Below are 25386 nucleotides of genomic sequence, written 5' to 3'. Positions count from 1 at the left end.
AAAAAAATTGTAATTGCGAGAAAAGTCAGAATTGCAAGAAAAAAAGTCAGAATTGCGATATAAGCTTGCAATTGCGGAAAAAAAAGTCAGAATTGCGAGATATAAAGTCAGAAATGCGAGATATAAAGTCAGATGCGAGATATAGTGTCAGAATGGCAAGGCAAAAATCAGAATTGCGAGATTTAAACTTGCAATTGCAACAAAAAAAATCGTAATTGCAAGATATGAAGTCAGAATTGCGAGATATAAAGTCAGAATTGCGAGATAAACTTGCAAATGCGAGAAAGTCAGAATGGCAAGAAAAAAGTCAGAATTACGAGATATAAAGTCAGATGCGAGATATAGTGTCAGAACTGCAAGACAAAAGTCAGAATTGCGAGATTTAAACTTGCAATTGCAACAAAAAAAATCCTAATTGCGAAATATGAAGTCAGAATAGCGAGATATAGGCCTAAAGTCAGAATTGTGAGATAAACTTGCAAGTGTGAGAAAACAATTCAGAATTGCAAGAAAAACAATTCAGAATTGCGAGATATGAAGTCAGAATTGTGAGATATAATGTCAGATGTAATATATTGTCAGAATTGCAAGAAAAAAGTCAGAATTGCAAGATATAAATTTGCAGTGGCAACAAAAAAATCGTAATTACGAGATATGAAGTCAGAATTGTGATAAAGTCAGAATTGAGAGATATAAACTCGCAATTGCAATAAAAAAGTAAGAATTTTGAGATTTAAGACTGATTTTTTTATATCTTGCAATTCTGACTTTATAACATGCAATTCTGAGAAAAAGAGTCTTGTGAGATAAAAAGTCGCTGTTACCTTTTTTGTTTTTTATTCTGTGGCGGAAACAAGATTCATTATGAACTTTTTTGTAAAGTGTCACCATTATTTCTCTAAAGAAAAATGGGGGATAAAAATGATAAAAATGTCAGTTCATTCCAGCCAGTAATATCCAATCAAAATTTTACCACTTTATGAGCACATTTTACTGGAAAATCACAGAAATCTACAGTTGATTCCTTTGAGATGTTCCGTAAAGCTTGTCTGAGTTTGCAACACTAACACCCAACGAAGGCTCAATGCAGTTAACTCAAAATGTGAAACCCGCACATTTTGTTCAGTCATCTAAGACTAGTCTAGACAGAATAAACAGACGACTGCTTGCATTTAATATACTGCTGTTGTATGAAAAACCAGCCAATGGGAAACTGGTACGATTGAAATTACACAGAGAAAATTTTGCAGTGCAGGCAAAGCCCAAATGACATGATGCTGATATGGCAGTTCATAACCTTTCATCACAGACAGGGAAAGTTCCAGTACGGCTCGTGATCAAGGTTTTCTCAGTCAGAATGAAGGCAGCCTGTTAACAGACGGATTACCAGACGTGTCGGTCGGGGTGGAGGTTCAGGGTTGGCAGAGGACCTGCTAAAGGTTGTCATCTTTTCACCAGCTCATAAAACTGCACTCAGTGCCATTGGCCCGGTTTGGAATAACTCAGACCGATCCAAACGAAGCTCAACTTGTTGTTAAAGGGACAGTTCACCCAAAAATGAAAATTCTGTCATCATTTTCTCACCCTCAAGTTGTTCTAAACCTGTATGAATTTCTTTCTTCTTCTGAACCCAAAAGAAGATATTTTGATGAATGTTCATAACCAAACAGTTGATGAACCGTGTATTGCTGTTCATAAATGATGACTAGTTTTTGAATCCAATTGCCATTTTTGTACACTATTCATGTTGTTTTAGAACCATCTTGACTATGAATTAGGAATTATGATGTGTAACTGGCTTATTCATATTTATTGACTTTTGGTGCATATTGTGTGGAGTACACTCCTATTTCTCCACTTGGAGATCTCTCATTTGGTCTTGTATTTGTATGGTTTAACCTCTGGCATTAGACATGACCTGAACTATTGCCTCTAGTGGCCAAGAAATTGTGTTGCAAGTGCCAGAGTGGCACATCTGAAATCAATGCAACTATAAGTATGGCTTGATTCTGTCTGTTTGTTACCAACACCCTGATGAAGGCCAGTGGGCCGATACGCGTTGGTGTTTTAATGTTTTAGCTCTCAAAAACAATAAACTTTTGCATCCCACTGAGTGCCTGGACCTGGATTTTTTCCAATTCTTTTTTATAGTTGATGGACCCCATTGACTTCCATATTATTTTTTCCATACTATGGAAGTCAATATAAACACTTACACTAGGCTTACCATAGTGAATCAGGGTAAGACAAGGATTGATGATGTATTGACTCATTATTTACATTTTGTTAATAACAATAAAAAATAAAAAAAGCTCCATAGTGTATCTTTAACTATTATAACCCTGCCTTAAGGCTGTGGGTAAAAGCTTTTTTTTTTGCTACATCACTTGCTACTGATAGTCAGTCCAGTGCCAGTGATCAATTTTAAAAGTGCACATTTGCTAAAAGCCTATTTTTTAGGCGTACCCTACATAGATGACCTCAAAGCTAACAGGCCAATTTAACACCAATTTCGTGTCATCTTTTCAATCTATAGATAATATCAATTTTTCTTAAAAGCAACTTCAATGGCTTCAAGGCCAGCTGAAATCAGCGAGTTAATCAAGGTGATATTTTGTTCTAGAACAGTTGTTCTCAGACTCTTAAAGCCATTCAAGTGTAGTTGTTCTCCTCTTTTTGAGTGCAAGCTGACTGAGAGCTTCATATAAGGCCATATTTCGATTCATATTTATCACCATATTGCATATAATTGCAGAAGCATTTAGGTTGTGCATTGGAGCCTTAGATCCATAAATCTATTTTAAAACGTTATATAAAATTGAAGTTATCAATCTAAATCAGCAATAGCAATTTTTTAACAAAGTGGCAAACCCTATTTTAGAACAAATGTACATTTCTTATACAGATTAATGTTCTAAATCTCATTAACCTACTCAGTGATTCATTTTTATAATTAACATTATATTAATTCATTTACTATATTTAAATACAGGCTTTCTAAAGCAGCATCCAAACTGACCCAACAATTGATTCCATTACATTAACGTTGCTAAGATAATATCGCTATATTCTAATGCGCATAAAAATATACACACACAAATATTGGGTAAAATTTTACATTTTGCACAGTTTGCATCCTGCATTGCAGATGCATTTAGGTTATGCATTAAAGTCTTAGATGCACAAATAAGTAAACATGTATATAGATTGAAAGTTATTTATATTGCTAAGAAATAGCAATTTAAATGTAAATGTCTTTATTTTTTTAATAATGTAAAGCTGCATGCCACTGTTCTAGAACAAACACACCATTCCAGTGTTGGTCTCTTCAGTTTATTCATAAGCCGTATCATCATGCTAATAACCAGGGCCGTAGCTAGAGGATTCGGGGCCCCCTGAAAAAATATTGATGTGGGCCCCCTCCACCGATAACATATACTGTAAATAGATGAGTATGGAGGCCCACATATAACAGAAGATGGTGATGTTGTTGTAAAACCTTTATTTTAAAAGTTAAATGTATATAAAAATTACAACTAATAAAAATAAATTGTTAAATAATAATAAAACCAATTTTTAAAAAGTAGCAGCAAAATAATGTTTTTTCCCCCATCAGTCTGTTATACTTCATAAATCAAAAAGTAAACATTTATAAATTGACAAGAATGCAGTCAAATTTAAAAAATAAAGTCATTTATTGTCTTATTTTTTAATAAAGATAATATTATTAAATAAAGCTAAAATTTATTCATTCAAGTGCAGTGTGTTGTATTCGTGTTTTCTTGATTTAATAAATACATCATCAGCCGGCAGGTCAGGTGCATAATGCAATGCGTCGTGACTCGTGTCAATTTTTTAACTATTTACAATAGTGTAAAAAGATAGGAATTTTGACCACGTAATCATTCGGTCGATTGTGGTGCGCACCGATAGGCTAATGGAGAGTGACAGTACCGGCACGTTAGTTTTCTTATTCCCAGCGAAATAACAATACAACCTGTCTTTAAGAACGTCTTGATCGACTGGGATACAACAACTCTCCTGGCCTCCCTCTCCTTCTTTTCATAGAGTTTCTGGTACCCTGATTTATGTTTTCTTTCCCCGACATTTTGTCAGTCAATCTCCTGCTCTTCCACCAAGTTCATCGTTAACTTCAGGACCTGCCGCCTCAACTCTGATTGGTTCTGTTCACGAGCTGGGGTGGGACTTACTATTTTATTGGGTCCATCTGATGTTTGTCACTGACTGAATAATTAATAAATACTTTAGATCGGACTAAACCATTTATAGGGAGGTAAGAGATATTTGGAAAAAATATTTAACCAAATTGCATGTTTTTGTGGTTTTCATTTAAATCTCAGGCATATAACTAATATAAATATTAGAATTTTTCATACAACAGGGGCCTATATAGTATAACTGCTGGATTTTGTGGGGCCCCCTGGGCAGTGGGGGCCCCTATAATTGTCACCACCTTTCACCCCACTAGCGACGGCCCTGCTAATAACATAAACTGCCAGTATTTAGCACTTCATCATAACTTTGATGTTTAATGCATGCTCAGGCAACAAAAGTCTGACTTTCTTTCGACAATCTCCAAGTGTAAGAAGAACGTTATCTTTGACAAAATCACTGATCGCTATCTCACGGCCCTCGAGGCACATCCGACAGACAACGACGAGCAAAGCCAAAACCCAGACATGAAAAGAGTCCATGTCTGAAAGAGCCAGAGGATGTTTCCATCAGAGGTGAAGTACTACATCCAGACAAACTGAGCGGATCATAGAGCGACAATGTCACCGAATACAGTGACGAGGCGTCAACAGTTCTCAGTTGTTTCAGGCACACTATTTTACTTCCGCATCTGACATATTTCAGAGTGAAACATGATATGCAATAAGAAAAATAGCCTGCACTCTGGAATTTATTGGGTCATGCACAATAAAACCAGGAGCCTCATTTAAAAAGATGAGCATCTAAATCATCCAATATGTGAATGTGCATGTCATTGCAACTGGTGGGTTTAATATATTTGCCTAACAGGGTCATTTGTTTGCCTAGATTTTAAGATAGGTTTATTAGATTTTAAGAGGCAAATAATACCCATATCATGCAGTGCTCTTTAAAAAAAAAAGTTATGAAAGATCACGGTTCTTCAATTGCTCAATGCAAAACAATCGTGATTGCCTTGACAAGAATTTTTTAATTCAATAGACTGCATGTTACTCAGATGAACAAAATTATTTACGTTTTCTGTAACAAATTGTATGCTCACACACACAAATGCTTGCATGCACTACAGATATTCTCATATGTTTAAAGAGAATGCAAATGAAATGCAAGTTATATATTCATAATGAATGTTTGGCTCATTACATAATATTTTGGCAGGTGAGATGTGAGCATCGTACAATTTCACAGTTTCTGCCGATATGCAGACTAATGTATTCAACTCATTAACATTTGCATTAGAATCATTAATTTATTTAAATGAATGTAAATACTGTGTGTATATACAGTATATATATATATTAGCAGCATCCAAATTGACCCAACATTTGCTAAGCTAAAATCAGTACTCTAATAAGCATACCAATATACTGTAGAACGCAAATATAGGGCAAAATATTCACTTAAAATAAATTATTTAAACTACTTTTTTGTTCATATTTTAAACATGTTTCTAAGCTAATACTGTAGTACTCTAATGAGCTCATTTCCAGGAAGGAAACCTGCAATTCTTCCCATCAATTGGGGTGAAATAAGGTATCTTCGGAGGCAGCATAATGACACGGCCTACCTTTAAAGCCTTTAAACGCCTATGATGCCTTAAAACGCCGAAACACTAGGAATTGGTACACAGGTGACGTTTAACTGCATTAGTAAGAGTTTCCCGGTCTTTCCCAGGGTCTCCTCTTATGGCGTCGGGGAACATCGTGCCGTCTTGGTGCGAGCTGGCAGCCGGCAGCTTCATTTTCACCACAGCTGAATTCGTGGAGTGTTTTTCCATTACCGAGCAGAATAAAGCATTTCCTTTCATTCATTTACTGCAGTCTCTGAAGCTTGGACCGGCTCCCCGGAATGTAAACACATGCAGTCTGTAAACAGACTCACACAAACACACACTCGCTCAGATACACACACAAACACACATCCATCTCGCTGTCCTACAACAACATTGTCTGCATTATGCTGTTTTGTGTTCGCCATCTGAATTACCCTAACAACACTGATGAATTAAGACATTGTGCATAATTTGGTCGATTTGTAGTGGTTTTAAATAATTATTAATTATGCTGATCTTGTACAAATGAGGTCTGCAAGAAGTGCAGATTATAAAGTTGATGCTAGTTTGAATCTGGCTCATGTCAAATCCTCATGCATCACTTTCTGTCCTTTCTTCATAACCCTATAAATAATAAAAGCAACAAAAAAAAGGTGTTTTATATTCTGATAAACCAGTAAATGATGATGAATATGCAAAAATATCCATGTTTTGTACAGAGATTCAAATTAGAGCTGTGTTGACAATGACAATATGGATGAAAAAATTTGAATCGATTTTCATTTTGATGAACTGATGGATGCCTAAACAAAACTTCACTAAACATTGTATTGCAGCTCGCAATACGTTTTGTTCTTTGTTAGTTATGATATGAAACAAAGTCCCAGCTAGCTTTCAAATTCTGTCACTTTTTATTATGAAATTCAAACAATAAATACCGTTTTGGCGCTTTTTAATGTGGCGTGACAGATCGCTGTAGTAGCGCCTCAGTTCAGGCGCACGTGATGTGAACACATCGTCTCTTCCGTTTAACTAGGCTACTAGCAAGTCTTTGCTACTTGTTAGATCACGAAATAAACAAGAATGAGCATTAAAAGGTATGTTGAAAGATACAGTACAACTTACCGTAATGTATCAGGTCTCATGTAATAATCACTCAAAGTAGCTGCGTTTCGACCGCGAAAAGACGTTAGTAAAACACGTACAAAACAGGCCAATGTCACGTGACGATACGTTACCTCAGAAACGCTATTCAATGACCAGAAATTCTATAGTTAGCTAGAAAATTAACTCTAGGTAGGAGCATTTTGATGTATGTCACATTTATGGCATGTCTAAATAAATATATTATGAAAAGTTGTTTATAGGCTACAGTCACTGTAAATTTCCACGAAGAAACATAATTACATCATTAAGTTGATATAAACGCTGTCTTAAATGTAAATGTTTATAACTCATATTGACTTGAACAACTATATAATGTAAACAACCAAAATTAAGCTTTTATCTATTTCCTTGGACATAAAGTTCCTTGCAAAGAAACTAGTTAAATCAACATTTCCTCTCTAGAGATCCACTAACAAGGTTCCTATATTTTTTGACCAATTCAGTATGATGGTTTTTGAAGCATTGTAATACAAAGTACTGTTTAAAATACCTTCGATTATGATTTAAACACCTCATTTAAATCATTGTACTACCATTGCCATTGTATTTTAAACACCTTAGTTAAATCATTGTAAATAAGCATTGTATTACCATCGGATAGTCGTCACATCGTTCACATAGTACCGAATCGAATGAGCTAAACTAGCCATGAGCTTCTATAACCAGGTTACCTTTAAACACTGACCATCACCTGGGCATCAATATGCCTTCCCAGAATGCTTTGCACCTGAATCTGTTTCCTAAAATCCAAAAGTCTCATGTTTCAGCTCCATCTGGTCAAAAAAAAAAAAGAGGGTACACTCAAAAAACGTTTGAATCCCAGAAGAGTAACATTGCAGACGTAATCTGAGGCATGCTGTTTATATTACGACGCAATAAATAAGTGTGCTTTTGGAGAGGCCGAGGTCAGCAGGGAGAATCCGGATGCTTGTTTGCGTTCACTGACGCTTACAGTACAAATGAGGTGAAAAAGAAATGAAGAAATATTGAGCTTTGGGGCCATTGTAGGTGAATATTTTGACTTTAGATGTACCACCTTCACAAATGCTTCAATACTGTTCATGAAAACACAAGCTAAGATAAAATATAATATTGCAGTGTCAAATGACAGAAGAATTTAGATTTTCTTTTGCTACGCAGTACTCGAATGATGTATGAGTTTCAGCTGTAACAAAATGTTTTGCAAAAAGACAGTATAAATGTTAAATATCTAAATGTTTGACTTTAAGAAGACTTTTGCTCAAACAAAAACCAGTGTTAATTGATTATAGCTAAAATTATGACTTCTGAAAGTTTACTTGGCCTATATCTCAAAGCTGAAAGGAGCAAGAGCTAAACTGTAGACACATTTTTGGCTGCTATAAGCAGTTCAAAGTAAAAAATAAATCCAGTTTTTAAATGTCTCACTTAATTATTTTCAATAGCCCATTACTGTTGTGCAATTCAAAGCCCTGGCTTTGCTTAGCGCCCTAAAAACCTATTTAAGCATAAGCATTTAAAAAAGTCTTTAGATCATGATAAACATGCATTCAGTCAGCTGTGCCTAAATGTTTGACCAAGAGATATTATATGACACTCATCAAGGGTTTTGATTTACGAAAGAATAAGAAAGATTGTTATTTCTTACCATCTACATCCTAAACAATGCTGGGTTGTTTCAACCCATGTTTGGGTCAAATATGGACAAACCCAAGCGTTGGTAAATTTTCAAATACATTTTAAACCCAATGGATGTGTTTGTCCATATTTGACCCAAACATGGGTTGAAACAACCCACATTTTTAGAGTATAGATGATTGACAACTGAACAGACCGTGTTCATTCATTCAGTAACGATGCAGTGTTACAGTTTTTCTCAGTCGCTTTGGTGCATTTCTCAGATCAGAAATGAAACTCTCAAAACTACTTGTTCATCCTCCATATCATCTAGTCACTTGTGCACATCATAAAAGCAGTTTCTCATTCTTTTGAACAAGTTGCAATTGCTTTGGTACATTCATGCAATTGATTATGTACAATTGTCTGCGGTTTCCTACATTATCAGTTGCTAATGCCATGTTGCTCAAAATGTATTAAATAGTTCTCTGTGCAATAGTCTTACCCCTCAAAACATCTAGTCATTAGTTCATGTGTATTTTCTACACATTTCTATTAGACTTTTTGTAAATGTGCCATGAATTGATGAATTGTGCAGGTGAATCTTGACTTTCACTAATGAAGAGAATGTAGATCAACCAATGAGAAACCAGTTCTCTGAAATAGCTCAGAGTTGCATCTCATGCACCTTCGATTGGCAAGCATATATACAGAGCTGCCTAAGTTCTGCCTAAGGGGTCTTTCCTGTGTTTGCCTTTCTAATGTTGTATTTTCACCTTTGTGCCCCTATTTCTTTTTCTTTTCTATATCACAATAATATTGTAATGTTTTAGTTTTTTTGTCAGACCACTAGTAAAAGTGTAACTGTGAATCCTATCCAGTCTCTTTCAATCAATAACTTACATACAGTAGTGTGTAAATTTGTACTTTTGATGGATATATGGCATACAGAAGAAGCCAGCTTTGTACATTTCAATACAGTAACTGTCACCCAAACTGCCATAGATTACATCAGGTAATACTAACAGAGTGCAGTGTTTTATTGACAACATGACTATGTCTATGTCTTATCTGTACACAATGACACAAGGACTTGCCATTCTGATGGCACTGACATGTTCATTGACACAGATATTTACTTTTGAGAGAGGATCTAGGGATTTTGAGCAAGAGACTGGCTTTTGCAGGTAACCCATGGTGTTTTGCTATTTGTACGAATTGTTTTGAGAAATGCACTTACTGTTTTGCAAATGTCGAGGATGATTTGAGAAATGTACCAAAGCGACTGAGAAAAACTGTAAACAACCAGCCACTATTAGTTATAAGTAATGCAAAAGAGTACTCACAATCATATCGAGGTAAATGCAGGACTACGTGTGCACGGTTTGCGTGTTCTTGGGAATCGAGACGGCATTAATTTGATGTCAAGAAGGAAAATGTGAGTCAGAGGGTTTTTATACTGACATTGCGGCTGCTCAGCCCTCGGCGCCCGAGTCCTGATATCGATAAATGCGCCACAACAAATGGAAGGAAGTCTCATGAAAAGAACTAATTCCCTTGAGCGGGAACAATGTGTTGCAGACCTACAACAGAATTAAAATGAATACAAGCAGCCATTGTGCAGCTGCTTCTAGAAATGTTGATGTTTCGGGGAATCACAAAAAGGCTCTACAGGAATATATATTCATATTCACAGTTTATACAGTTTATTATTACCATAATTTAGAAAATGGTAATAAAAATGACAAGAACTCAGAGTTATCAAATCAGTAGTTAGACTGTCTCACAAATGAATTATGTTGAATAGCTGTCAGCTGTTAAATTTAAGTACACAATTAGATTATACCAATTTAGGTCAACCCATTACCAAGCAATGCTTCATTTGTTCAGTCTGTGGTGTAAAAAGGTTGCATTAGCAATTAAAGAAAAAAACTTAAGCAAAACATGTCAGGTCAAAGTGTCTGAATCATTTTTGATCCCAAATTTTTATACATTTTACTGGTCACTGTATGAAGAATTTTTGGGTATAATATGTCACAGTTTATTTTATTTTGCTATCCTCACTTACATAAATGAACTATAGTGTCCTGCACCCACTAGTAAAACAATATCAAAAATTATATCTGGGGTCTGAATAATTTTGTTTTGACTGCATGTATATATATATATATATATATATAAAACTCTTGTTAAATATAGATTCTCCTCATTTCTGCCATTCCACTGGTATAATCCCACTCTGTGCCTGACATCACTGTGAATAAGCCTGCGCTTTGCTCCAGCAGCTCTGCTTGTGTTTTGTTAACAGGAGTGGGATTATCACGAACACCCCTGTGCAAACAGCGCCGGTACCTGCAGGGCCGCTGACGGACAACCCATTCAGATCCCGTCTGAGGACACGGCCATCCGTGACAGGAGGGAAAAGCCTCATTAAAGGGAACGAGGCTGGATTTCGTATCCACTTTCACTTAAATCCGTTCAGGGTTGTGACTAGTTCTGGCTGAGAGTTTATGTACACCGCTAAATGAAGGGATGTTCAGACAAGGTGAGCGAGGAAAGGCTGTTTCCTTCTTAATTCTGTTCACGGCTTAAAAATTTGACAACTAAAACACTCTCTTTCTTTGCACTGTGTATCTGCATTTATTATGCATACTGTGGAAACTAGCTTCCAATTCTTGGCTATTTTTTTGGATTATATTTTATATTTTTAAGAGATTGATCAACACAGCCCAAAAACAGTGGTCCTTCTGTCTATAGCACCAGTTCTAGAGATAGATAGATAGATAGATAGATAGATAGATAGATAGATAGATAGATAGATAGATAGATAGATAGATAGATAGATGATAGAGGATAGAGGATAGATAGACGGATAGATAGATAAAATGACAGACAGATGGTTTCTGAGATTCACACTTGAAGTGTCTTATCAAAGGCTCCACGTTGCCTGATTTCCTCAATAGAGAACAGCTTAAGCAGAGAGTGAAGGATGACCTCAGGTCGCTTTCAGACATTTCAAAGATGAAACTCTTTATGTGAATATCATCATTAAAAAAGTGAAGCTCTTCATCTTACAGTTAGTTCTCTCACTTCGGTTTAGAAGCTCTTCATTGACGTAATTCATCTCAACATCAGGTTTCTTGAATATCTCCCTCCCTGCCATCTGTTTTAACTACGGTGACCGGGAGGGGACATGTTCGGTTCACTTAGTTTTGTCGTGGCTACAACATATTAAGTCGTGGGAACGTGATAATAAATCGTGGCCACGAGATAATTTTGTTGAGGTAACGACATCATTATGTCGTGGCCACGCGATGTAAAGTCGTGGCCTCGAGATCATATGTTGAGGGAAACCACACCGGTCAATACTGTAACCATATACAGCAGTCGGAGATGGAGATGATTGATGAAATAACATTTTACTTTGAATTAGGAATGTCATATAAAGATATAGTGTGGTCTCTGGCATTAAGACATGGGTACGTTATAAGTGAAAGACAACTGATGCGCATTCTTAAGTTGAATGGGCTTTTTCGTCGAAAATTTGCTGGCCTGAATGAAATACTCGGGTCACGAATAAAGTCCCGTTTAAGTCAATAAACAAAAACAAATTATGAGAAACTTAAATTAACAAATAACTAAGTAAATTATGACCGCGGTAAAAGGAGGAGCCCGTGTCGCATGTGAATATTCGGTTCCCACATGTTATAAAACTGGCAGCCATGAGAAATGGATGTCGTTCCCTCAACATATTAAGTCGTGGCCACGAGAAACGGATATCGTTCGCTCAACATACGATCTCGTGCCCACGAGATATTATGACGTTAATATCACGTTCCACGAGTTTATATGTTGTGGCCACGACAAAACTAAGTGAACCGAACACGTCCCCTCCCGGTCACCATATTTAACAGATGTGAAGCCTCTCTCTCGTCATACTCTTACAGGAAGGGTCCAGAATGAACTTTTTCCACACCTGCCGTCGGCAAGTTTAGTGGTACTACTTATAACTGGTCATGAAAATATTTCATTATAGCATTTAGTCCCTATGGCAGAGATGCAAAAAAGCATCATATACCAGTGAAACATTATAAAACATCAAAACACTAAGGGGAATCTTTAATTTACCTCATTTCAAGTGTACAATATTTAGCATAAATACATATTTCTTTTTCCGTATTTTTATGGGGTCTTCATCTTAGCCTTGTGTTAACTGCTCTCCTGCCACTGAGACGCTTAAAATAGACGCCTGTCTGAGACACTCAGGATTTTACACGTGCATGTGAAGATTCAGCAAAGCACGAGGTGCAACACATTCAGAATATCATACGTTTCTTTGGAACGTTCTGGAAAGGATCTCTAAAAGTTCAGAACAAATGTTCCTGCAGTAACATTAACAGAACGTTTTTTTGTTTGGTCTAGTATTTAATCTAGTATCTAGTAACGTTCTCAAAACATTAGCATAAAAATACACCATTCATGGAACGTTCATCTAATGTTTGTTTTTTAAATGTTATACTTGTTACTTAACATTCTGAAACATTCCAATAATGTTTTCAAAATGATACAAATGGAATGTTCCATTAAAAAATGTTTTTAGAATGTTTAAAAAACTGGAAGTTTTAAACGGTCAGTGAACGTTCAGAAATAACTGAGCAAAACATACTTAGAGCATATTTTTGTTAGCTGGGTATATGTTAATTTTTTACTAATCCTAAACTCCTAAAACGGAACAGAACGCACGGTGTTAAAAACACAAAACGCGGTCGTTTAATGCATTAATCCAACTCTGTTTTCACCATAAAAGGCTTCAATTAAGATGCATTTCCTCCCTCCTCATGTGACATTGACACGTTTAACTAGGAAGGCATTCACGCGCTCTCGCTAACACCTACAGATGTGGTCTCCACACTTCCTCTGAAACTGACCGCACCATCAGTGTAAACTCTTAATGATCTAAACCCAGCAGTGTCACTTCTGGCTTAGTAATTGTACGTTAGAGCGTAAAGCGCACACAGGCTATGTATATACCTCCAGCCCAACCCGCTAATTAGCAGAGGCATGTTTGCTTTCCTTCTGTCTGCTAACGATGCCTTCGACGAGGAAAAAACCACCCGTCCTGACTGCTAACAGTCACCAACCATTATATCAGAGAAAAGCTGTTCCACTCCAACTGCCTTTCATTTGAAGAAATACGCTTGACTCTTCGTGATATAGTGTCTTAACACTGAGGTAAATCATTTTATTAATCATTCATTTGTCTTGTTTTTCAGTAAAAATATCGTAACATACTTTAAAACAAGATACATTTACTTGTGAAGCAAGATTGTGTAAGACATTGAGATATTTGATAGATATTTGTTAGCATGACGCAAACATGGTAATACCATGTTGTGAATATGGTAATCATTCAGTAATATGGTGTATATCAAAGTACATTTACAGTAAAAAAATATATATGATCAATAAGTCATCATGACAACATTTGTTTTTGCATTACTTAAAGGTGTTTAGTTAAGTGTTAAGTTAAACAGTTATTCTACTTTAGAATGTGAGTTCAGTGTCTGTTTTTGTTTTGATCTGTGTGATCCCGCCCACTGCCAATTTACCCAATAGTATTTCGCCAGTTGGTGGAAAACGGCGTATCGCAGCCATTGGAGTGAGCATACGAACTGGGTCCAAAATCATAGATTCTACCCGTCCTAAAAAGCCTCTGCAATAAAAACATTGCGAATCGGTACATTGTCAATCGGTAAAAACCTCACAAAATTATCACGGTAGCAGAAAGTCTGTGCTTTTCCAGTTTTGTACACTTAGACACTAGCCTGGCAAGCCAGACCTCAAGATGTTAGGTCTGGCAACTCACCATAGACACGGCTCAATCCGAGGGGCGGGATAAACGGCTGTCTTTCAAATTCCCTCTGCACGCAATAGGACAGCGCTTCAACCAACCAGAGCATTTTCCCAACAGCGGAGCTAGTTGATAGATTCAACTTTTGAATCTGGCCGGCAAAACGACGAACACATCTTCCTTTTTTTAAGAATGACTTAAGTGCCGTTCTTTGCTCTTTTCTCAAAGAAAAATTTAACTCCAAGTCCTCCAGAGTCGCGGCCAAAGCCGATTCGACAGACTGTTCTCCAGCAGCAGCCTTTTTGCCATTCTTTGTTTTCAAGTAGCAGGGAACCGTTACAGAGGAAACTCTGTCGTCATTATGTTAAGCCCTCCCCGCCTACTCTATACACGACGTGATTGGCCTGACCCAATTTAGGTTTTTGCAGCTCGAAAGTCAATGGAGAGCTGCTAGACTGCCCTGGCTGCAAAATACATTTTGCTGCCGCTAGGGTGCGTCTAGATTTCTAGGCTACTTAGACACATGAACAGTAAACATACTTCACCATGTGGCCAACTATAAACGCTGCCTCAAAAATGCACACTCCACTTTGGGACAAAAATGGAATATTGAGAGAAAAAACTGGGAGACTTTCTGGATTGTGGGTTAAATGGAGAGAAAGCGAGGCATTTGTGAAAAAGACAGATAAGAACAGAGACTTTTAGAACCTTTAAACAACAAGGCAGGAAGAGACTGGCTAGATGCATTAAACAGAAAAGCCCAACAACATCTACATAACATCTACCAAAGCCACAATAAAACAACTATACATGAAATAGCTTATAACAACCACCAAAGTCTCATTTCGCCAAAACAGAAAAACACAATATTGCAAATGTCAAAATTTCTGTCATTGCTCTGGATGGACTAGTTGTTTATATTAACTTTGCCTGAGATGCTTCTCCTGAAAGAAAGGAGTAAAAATTGGTGTCATAAAAATATAGTTGACATATGTGACCCTGGATCACAAAACCAATCACAAGTCGCACGGGTATATTTGTGGCAATAGCCAACAATACATTGCATGGGTCAAAATTATCGATTTTTCTTATATCATTAGGATATTAAGTAAAGATCATGTTCCATAAAGATATTTTGTGAATTTCCTACCGTAAATATATAAAACATTTATTTTTGTGAGTGAATGCAGCACAATCGTGAACATAAATGAACAACTTTAAAGGCGATTTTCTCAATGTTTTGCACCCTCAGATTCCAGATGTTCAAATAGTTGTATCACGACCAAATATTGTCCTATCCTAACAAACCATACATCAATGGACAGCTTATTTATTCAGCTTTCAAATGATGTATAAATCTCAATTTAAAAAAATTGACCCATTTGACTGGTTTTGTGGTCCAGGGTCACATATAGATATGTAAATGTGAATGTTGATAGGATTTGATGAGAAATACTGAGATCTCTGACTTCTGATTGTTGAGTCTTTTTCCTCAAGAGGAAAATTTGAAAAGCAGAAAAAGTTTCCAAATGTTGTGAATGTAATATTACTGTTTAGGAGAAAAAGGCTGAGGTATTAAAGATCTCAGTGTTTTTTCTTTCCAATTGATGGCTCAGATATGTTGTTTTTGCAAGGATTTGATGATAAATGCTTGAAGATGACAGTGAAATTACATTTGATTACAGATTTTATGTTCTCAGCAAATCCAAGCCTAATTTAAGACATTAAAATCTCCTGTGAAACTCTAGAAGAGAGGTGTGTGAGAATACCGGGGTCTTTTTCCACAAGAGAAAAATCTGAGAAGCAGGAGACACGTCAGTCATCTTCCATTCAATCTCATGCAGTCTGGGAGAAAACACTGAGACATTACTGAGATCCCATTGTTTTTTATGTCCAAATGCATGCTCATATCATTTGTTTTGGGGAGAATTTGATGATAAACTTTTGAAATTTCACATCGAAATTACTTTAGATTCTAGATTAAAATAAGCACAGTTTGAGACATTAAAATGTCCTCTGAAACCCTAAAGGAGACAAACACGCGCTCTTTTACCTCATGAGAGACATCTGAGAAGCATGAAACTTTGGCAAAAGTAATTTTCTCCATTCAGTCTTATGGTTTTGTGGTCCAGGGTCACATATAGATATATAAATGCGAATGTTAATAGGATTTGATGAGAAATACTGAGATACTCAAGAGGAAAAACAACTGAGGCATTACTGAGATCTCAGTGTGTGTGTGTGTGTTGTACAAATGCATGTTCAGATCCTTTGTTTTTGGAAGAATTTGATGCTAAACTTTTGAAGTTTCACATTGAAATTCTTTTGATTATAGGTTGATGTCTGAGCACAGTTTGAAACATTAAAATGTCCTCTGAAACCATTAAGGAGACACTGAAACACTTTTAACTCAAGAGAAACATCTGAGAAGCATAAAACTTTGGCAATTTTCTCCATTCAACCTCATTTATCCATTTGGCAGACGCTTTTATCCAAAGCGACTTACAAATGAGAACAATAGAAGCAGTTAAACTAACAATAGGACAACAATACGTAAGTGCTACGACCCTTCCCAGTTTAATCTAACGCAGTACGTGTATTTTCTTTAAAAAAAAAGATAATAGATATAGAATAGAATAGAAGATAAAGTGTTAGTATTAACGGATCAAGTGTTGTTCTGTTCAGATGCATCCTCATATCATTTGTTTTTGGGAGAATTTGAAGTTTAAAATTAAACATTAAAATCACTTTTGATAATAAAATGTTGGTGTCTGTGCACAGTTTGAGGCATTAGGATGTTCTTATGTTTAATAAAGAAAAAAAAAAAAACTTTTTTTCCTCAAGAGAAACATCCAAGAAGCATAAACCTACATTTTCTCCATTTAATCTGACAGTCTAGAAGCAAAACCAGCGATAATAAAGAGATCTCATTCACTAGTTCTCTCCTACAGGGTTGTTTCAGATATTCTCTAAACCGAAGCACTGAGAGATCATCCGTCCCCGCCTCTGACAAGGCCATTGCTCCAGACTTACAAAAGAATACTCCAACTTCATTGAGTGAAAGGCAACACAAAGCAAACAAACCCCCAAACCGCTGTCACGCCACCCCTCCCCGGCAGGCCTCCTTCTCGGGCTCCTGCTATTCAAGGGAAATGTGTATTTCCCACACTGGAGTTGTCCAGCAGGGTCTGCTTGGCAGGGGTTTTGCCTCGGGGTGAACGGGGAGACGGACTAGAGGTTACATCAACACACACACCGCTGTGGCATGTCACAAACTCACCGCCGGTTGCCTTGGCACTGTTAGCCAGCAGATCCGGGCCAGAAACACTCAGAAGTGGTGGACGGCAAAAAGTCCTTCTGCACCTCAAGAAAACCAGCGTTTTTTCGTATTCCTTTCTCTTCGAGTCATTTACTGCACATGGAGTTTTAAAAGCATCCTTATTCCAGTAACAATGAATTATGATGATCTTACGGTGCTGCTGGAAACCTGCAGTTACGCTGACACCGGTGAAGGATCTGGCGAACATCTGCGTTTGATAAATACTGACCTGACGAACGGCACACTTTAATCACTCACTGTTTTATATGCCACTGATGCGTTTGATAATCAAAACATTCACATCCAGACTGAATGAAAAAGAACCAATGAATGGACGAAAGAAGATCGTGACATTTTACAAATTTGTGAAGAATAGTTAACTGCATTATTTAACAGGAACTAACAACAAATGAATTTAATCTTAGTTTGTTAACTTAAACATTTACTAATGCATTATCATTTCAAAAGTTGCATCTGATAAATATTATTAAATGGACCTGAGCTAACATGAACGTACAAGGAACAGTTGTATTTGATTAACTAAAGTTAACGGTAATACATTCTGGAACAAATAAGCACTCGAAATAATGAATGAATGAATGAATGAATGAATGAATGAATGAATGAATGAATGAATGAATGAATGAATGAATGAACCAACCAACCAGTGAATGAAAGAGTGTCAGAGCAACATAAAGAGGAAAAAAAGAAAACGTATAGCAAACAGATTAATGAAAAGAAGAATGACAGCGCAACAGTAAATGAACAAATGAAAGAAATGAAGAACAAAGGAGAATAACCAATAAATAAAAAAGAGACAGACAGATAGATAGATAGATAGATAGATAGATAGATAGAAAGATAGACGGATAGATAGATAGATAGACAGATAGATAGATAGATAGATAGATAGATAGATAGATAGATAGATAGATAGATAGACAGATGACAGACAGATCGATAGATAGATAGATAGATAGATAGATAGATAGATAGATAGATAGATAGATAGATAGATAGATAGATAGATAGATCAAAGCAAAAGTGAATAAGCGTACAACAGGGTTACAGAAAAAAATGACAGAAAGCAAACTAAGAAAGAAATTTTTTTTTTTAAATGATCTATATAAAAACTGCAACTACTGTGCAATTTCCCTCTCCATTATGTCGTTTCAGTGCATTATCACAAACTCAACAGCTTTGCCATGACATGTGGAGCACAAAACTCAAAAAGCAGAACCACTTCTATGAACAACACCAATTCTCTCTCTACACACACACACACACGCAGCGCTGACCTGAGCGTTTAGCGGTGATGAACAGGTGCAGGACATTAGGCCCGACGCTGCCACCTTCCCCTGGAAGATGTGCGTAAATCCTTGTTGTGGAAAATGAAAGAGTGAAAGCAGTTCTAATTACAAAATGTAAATATTGAGTTTTCCCACAATGGGAAGCAGACCACCCAAGATGAACAACAACCCCCAGCTCCCTCCCTCCCTCCCGCTCTCTTTCTCTCTGTCGTCCGCACGGCCCGTCAGGAAAACCTTCTGAGCATCAGCAATACACACATACCAGACATGAACATATGTACACGAGCGTTCGCTGACATCATCGCGTCATGCTTGCGTAACAGTCCATTAGCCGGGACCTCCAAACGAAACGAAACGCAATTCCTGCAGTCCTCATGCAGAAGCGTGGTGAACACCCAGAGGTTTACTGCGCACTTTCAGGCTCTAGATCATGATCAGGTCTCAGGTGAACGTCAAATACTTGACTTTATGGTGCTAAATGCCTTTAAATGGCCTCCGTGAGACTGTTTTCCATATGGAACTGCGCAACATGTGGTCAGCATGGATGGAGCCCCAGGAGTTGCCATTTGTTGACGTTTGTTTGTGCGGAGAGCATGCCGCTGAGTGATGGGGAATGGAGGTGAATGAGTGCTCAGCTGGGATCTAGATCTCCTCAATCTGACGTTGAGATGTCTTTATTCTGAGAGCGTTCTAGAGACACTGAAAAACGCTCGTGTCTATCGTCACCAATAGATCTACACAGGTTCCAAAAGAACGTTTTCACAGTGATGTCATAGAAGAACCATTTTGGGTTCCTTTCAGTGAACAGTTCTTAAAAGAACCATTATAAAAGTAAAAAAAGGTAAAGGTAAAATTAAGCTACTTTATTGGCATCAATGGTTCCATTTAGAACCTTTAACATCCATGGAATCTTTCCATTGGACAAAAGGTTCTTTAGATTATTAAAATGGTTATTTTAACTCTGAAAGGTTCTTTGGGGAACCTTTATTTTTAAGAATGTATAGTTTGAAGAACATTTTAATAATCTAAAGAACCTTTTTTTTTTTTACTACAAAGATTTTTCAGTGCAGTGGAAGTATACCGTGCAGTATACCATGGATGTTAAAGGTTCTTAATGTAACCATCAAAGCCAACAAATAACATTTATTTTTTAGAGTTTAGTCTGTTCTTACAGCCAAATGTTGTCGAAACTGACTACATAAGTTCATTAACATGCTCACAAACAAACATAACGCATCACTGAGTTTAAAAACATGATGAAATCCATACCAATCCATAAAAGTGCCTGGATTTGAGTTTTATGAACATCTGAAGTAATTTGTTTCAGAGTCTATGCCATCACAGGCTGCTTTTGATGAAATAGTTAGACATTATTTAATATATATTACTAATACAATTCACAGAAAACATATTAATAAAATGCATGGAATGGTTCCAGCTCATCTGTGTGTCATACAATATGTGTCATACTGTGAATAAATCATTTAAATCATGACCCTGTTCTACAGGTGCTTTAGACGGATCTGCAGATAAATCCAACAAACCCCATAAGTTAAGAAAACCCTGTGATCATTTGTTTATAATTATAACCTTTTTTGGATTTTGGGCCGTGCCCTCTGGACTCGAGGTTGCTTTACTCAAGAACACATTTAGAGAGTTTTATCCAGTTGTGTAAGCAGCCCTAATTGCTAAGTCAGTCAAAATGCAGAACAAAAAAAAACAAAAAACATGCAAAACAAAATTTGACAACATGCATACCTATGCAATGAGCAAAAACGTACAAAAACGAGCATAAGAAAGAGAGCGAACAGGACTGGTTTCTTCAGCATCTAGTAAACGTACAGAAAAAAATGCTCTATTTTTTACAGTCTGGTGCATCATAATCGCTGTCAAGAAGAAAATGAATCCATCATGAAATTCCCCACAGGCATGATAATAAACACACCTGCACAGTATAAACAGTTCAAATATGTTAAAAATACCCGTTTAAGTCTACTTCAGCGCTGTGTTTGGGGAAACTGTGTCCCATAAGTTGTTGTTACTGAGCACAAATCATCAAACAGGAGTAATTCCTCAGCCAGAAGGAGATCATGATCATGTGGAGGATCGAGAGGGAAACTTACCTTGCGGGTTTCTGTTGACAGAAGCTCCGACTGGCCGCTGGACAAAGACGATCAGAGAGACGCTGAATAATCCAACATACATCAACATCATATCACACACACCTTGAGCCTTCACACAGAGACTGATTCAATAAAAGCGCACAGCTGCGAGACTGTGAGTCCAAGCGTGGATGAAGCTTTATTCCCGGCGCTGCTGCTGTGAATATGAGAGAGAGAGAGAGAGAGAGAGAGAGAGAGAGAGAGTGTGTGTGTATGTGCGTGTTTGTGTGTTTTATTTCTTGGTCTTGCGGAGACTGTGCGCGCGGAGATCAGGAGGAGAAACACGGTCGAGTTGAGCGCTCATGATCTTCAGTCCTTCAGGAGTGAGAGAGAGAGAGAGAGAGAGAGAGAGAGAGAGGAAGGGGGAGGAGAGATGCACAACAGCGCGTTGCTCTCTTTCTCTCTCTATGGATTTGTATTGGTAAAAGTAAAATAAATAAAAATGAAAAGTTCCATCCACACACACACACACAAAAAAAAACCCTGAATGCAAACAAATTAATAGACCATTTGATGCTTTTGCCAGTTATTTAAATCTAAAAACACAACAGTGTAAAACACATAATTTGTCTGCTAATTGGTGAGGCTACATGAGAAAATTAAAAACTGTATTATTATTTTATATGCTGATTTCAAAAGGGAAGTTATACATCTTGTTCATTGTGATTGTGATGTGAATGTTGCTTCAATGTGATGTTACATGCATTAAAAGGCTATTTTCGGTCACTTTAATTGGTAACACTTTATTTTACAGTGTCCTTGTTACTTGTAGTTACTATAGTAATTACTATAAATTATGCATAATTACATGTAACAGATCCTAACACTATAGTAAGTATGTAGTTAATTAATACTCAGTACTTAAATGTATAATTTCACTGTAACAAGGACACCTTATTTTAAGGTGATGCAGTTATACCTTACTACATGTAGGCTACTTACTATAGTAATAACAGTAAATTATGCATAATTACAACTAACTAACCCTAAACCAAACCCTAACCCTAACCATAACTCTATAGTGAGTGCATGTAGTTAATTTATATTACTCAATACTTATATAAGTAAGTTGCCTATGTAAATACGTCACCTTAAAATAAAGTGTAACTCTATTTTCTTGTAGTTATTGCTTCAGCAAACTTAAAGTATACTTCTTTTAAGTTTTAAATGTTGTTGCCCTCAGGCTTGAAAAGTTCAAATTTGGCAGCAGACAAAAGCAGCTCCCTTTACAAAAGCATGTGTCAATAATTCAAAAAATGTATTATTTATATTATATCTGTATGTATTTACTTCTCTCTAAATGGTTTATTTAAGATTTTATATTTTTAAATGCACATCCTGTCCTAAGCATTCAATAACAAATTAGGACGGGGGGGAACTGGGTCATGTTAAACCAGTGCAGTTTGCTTTATCAATGTCTCCAAGTGCACATACGAGTCTCTCTCTTTCTGACCTTGCAGGAATTCACAATCAGCAGAGGGAGGGGCTTCGGGTGAGTGGGGGGTTGCCATGGAAACGGCTCCCGTGGGGGCAACGGAGGTCAGACACTCCGGGATCCACGTGCAACTCGTGGATTCTCTCTCATCTCACCGCAAACTTCTGAAACTACGCGCAGCAGAGACTCTTCATAGACTCTAGGGCACTTGAGTCATGTTGGGCAACTGATTTAGCATATTTGGGCTTTAAGGCTGCGTCGAACCGTCTCCCAGATTCGCATCCTCAAGGCATTCGCTTTCCAGCTGCTCGCGCATCCCACGTACTGAAAGACTGTAGGCCGCGAGAATAATCGTGTCAGAACAGGCCTGCTCAAACACAAAAATGATTCAGTGTTTTTGAGAGCAGACAATTAACCCCTGCAACAATTAAAAAAGGCATGCCAGAGTTGTGACTTCATGCTAAAACTCATTAAGCACATGGGAAAAAAACAAACTTAGCCAAACTTGTCTGAAGGGTCCTTCGCGACTTCAGACATCTGGTGCGATTACGGCTCGCTTTTACCTTTGGCATTTCTGCCGGTTTCATAACGGGGAATTTACCATGGCTTTTGTCCTGGAGAACAAGTCGTCATTATTCACACATCCAAACAAAGTGAATGAGATACTCAGTCTTTTTTGGAAAGACAACCGGTGTGCGTTCAAAATTGCCAGATAATTGCATTCCTCTGGCTTTCACGTTAACACAGGGTCACTCCTCCGTAGTGTTCGTGGAATAACAGATTCCTTGCTTTCATTAAACATTCTGCTCCAGCTTTCTCCAAACTTCCTCCTCCTGTCAAGCCCCAGTACAGTTCAACAAAGGCAGAGGGAGGCAAGCTTCAGCCTGTCCCGCTCCATCATTACTGCACTCGCCGAAGTTACTGTTTAGTTTTTATATGCTTCGCCTTTTTTAAACGAACTGCTTCGTGCTTGATTCGCATGACTTCACCTCTCTGCACACTGTAATATTCTCGATGTGTGGCGTGAATTTGTCACGATGTAAGAACTGGGTCACAACACAAAGCTTTCAAACACCATCCCTTCAGCACCAAATCTATTCCTCACAGACACATTTATTTTGAAATTTGGTAAAAGCATGCTTATTTTAGTTACTATGCATGCTTTCGTGAACAACTGATGATCTGATGCTCTGGATCAGAGAAAACCTTACGTTTTCCCTATATAAACCTCTAAATAAAACTTGATGCAAAGTGATGACAACTTTTTTCAGGATTTGTTGATGAGTAAAATGTTCAATATTATTTAAACATTAGTCAGTTTTGGTGAATTACATGAATCCTAGCTTTAAAAAAGTAATAAAGGGAGACTTCACCAATTAGCATTAAGCTTTGTATCAGTAGAAACCCGGTAGTATTTTGGAATGCCCGTGCTTCCCTCCCTCATGTCCCCCTGAGACGAGAGATTTCTGTATTGTGTGTCTGGAAAAAAACCTCAGATAACACAAAAATCGTCATTTAGCGCCATGATCATCGGAGGCTTGTTTGGAGGCCGTCTTTTCAGTTTCGAGTCGACTAGTAGCCTAGTTGTATCATTTCTTCTGACACTGCCCTCTGTAACCGGTAGGCGTGGCTTGGGAGTGGCCTCGTAGGGCAGCGAAGCAAGTGCATTCTGGGAGTTGTTGTCTTTCATCCACATTTTCTGGCTTTTCTCAGTCTAGAGGGCACCAACTTCTTAAATAATTTCACATTTCTACTACATAAATGACCCAATTTAAATGCACATTCATCTTTCCAGCGGTGAAATATCTCTTTAAATTATTAAACTTTTGATATATAAAAAGTTATTTCATGAAACTCTAGATGGCACAAGCTGTTTGGTCTTTAACTCAATCTGCTTGCAATCACATCATTCTCTATAGGGCACAGCTGATTGGTTCCTGTTGTATCAGTAGCCAATGAGCTGATCAATTTTCAAATACTAGTCAGCATTTGCTGTGCAGTTGCAGTGCGCTTTCAGAAACCCTCCACCTTCCCCAGCTCCACCTGTACAGATCTGCTACGGGTAATTCATGTACAATTGTAATATTGTACAGCAGCATGTCTTGCTCACAGCAGCGTGACGTGTATGTATTGGCAGTAGCAAGTCCTGTACTTGCTCTGCAGCAGCAGATATAAACATCAGCAACAGCAATAACCAAAAGCAGCAGCAACATCCAACATCAGAAATAACAGCAGCAGTAATAACCAGCATCAGAAACATCAGAAATAACAGCAGCAGTAATAACCAACAGCACCATAATCAACAGTAGCAATAGCGATAAACAAGATCAACAGCAGCAGATCTATTCCACGAACACCAAACATATCAACACTGTCATATCCACTGCCATGCCAAAGACTCGTGTGCTCGTGTGCCATGATAGAAATGTATATATTACAGGCTACAGACGTATCCATTTGAGCTCAAATCATTCTATAGAGCATGATAATACGTTGTTTAGCTCCAGTAGCTGACTGTTGTCATTAAAGCTAAATGGAGAGATAAATATTGTTTTCAACATAAATGAGAAAATGCAAATTAGAAGCATTTTCACTCATGGTCTCAGACGTGCTGTCTGTCTCTACCACATACTTTCACATTAGTCACACTGGTCGAATGGACCACACAGTGGACAGATGTTTTGCAACATCAGGCAGGATATTTTGATTGTCTTGTAAGCTCCATCAACCTGGATTTGCCCACACAGTTTTTGAGTATACT

The 25386-nt window shown here is 37.3% G+C and overlaps 1 protein-coding gene across 4 annotated transcripts in view; it reads right to left on the bottom strand.

Annotated features, from left to right (window-relative positions):
• Window positions 1-21515, bottom strand: part of scube3 (signal peptide, CUB domain, EGF-like 3) — a 120255-nt gene extending 98740 nt beyond the window's left edge. For 2 of the 4 annotated variants that reach the window (XM_084099083.1, XM_084099085.1), the window contains exon 1: window positions 21152-21515. In XM_084099083.1, the coding sequence (XP_083955209.1) occupies window positions 21152-21242 (91 nt within the window). In that variant the 5' untranslated portion in view covers window positions 21243-21515. The remainder of the gene's footprint in view (window positions 1-21151) is intronic. The other 2 variants (XM_084099082.1, XM_084099084.1) reach the window with 1 other exon arrangement.
• Window positions 21516-25386: the final 3871 nt, after the last annotated feature.

Source organism: Abramis brama (assembly GCF_963993115.1).
Source record: "Abramis brama genome assembly, chromosome: 22".
In the NCBI taxonomy this organism is placed as follows: Eukaryota; Metazoa; Chordata; class Actinopteri; order Cypriniformes; family Leuciscidae; genus Abramis; species Abramis brama.
The sequence above is the reverse complement of the archived record's forward strand: the minus strand, read 5'-3'. Positions and strand labels throughout refer to the sequence as shown.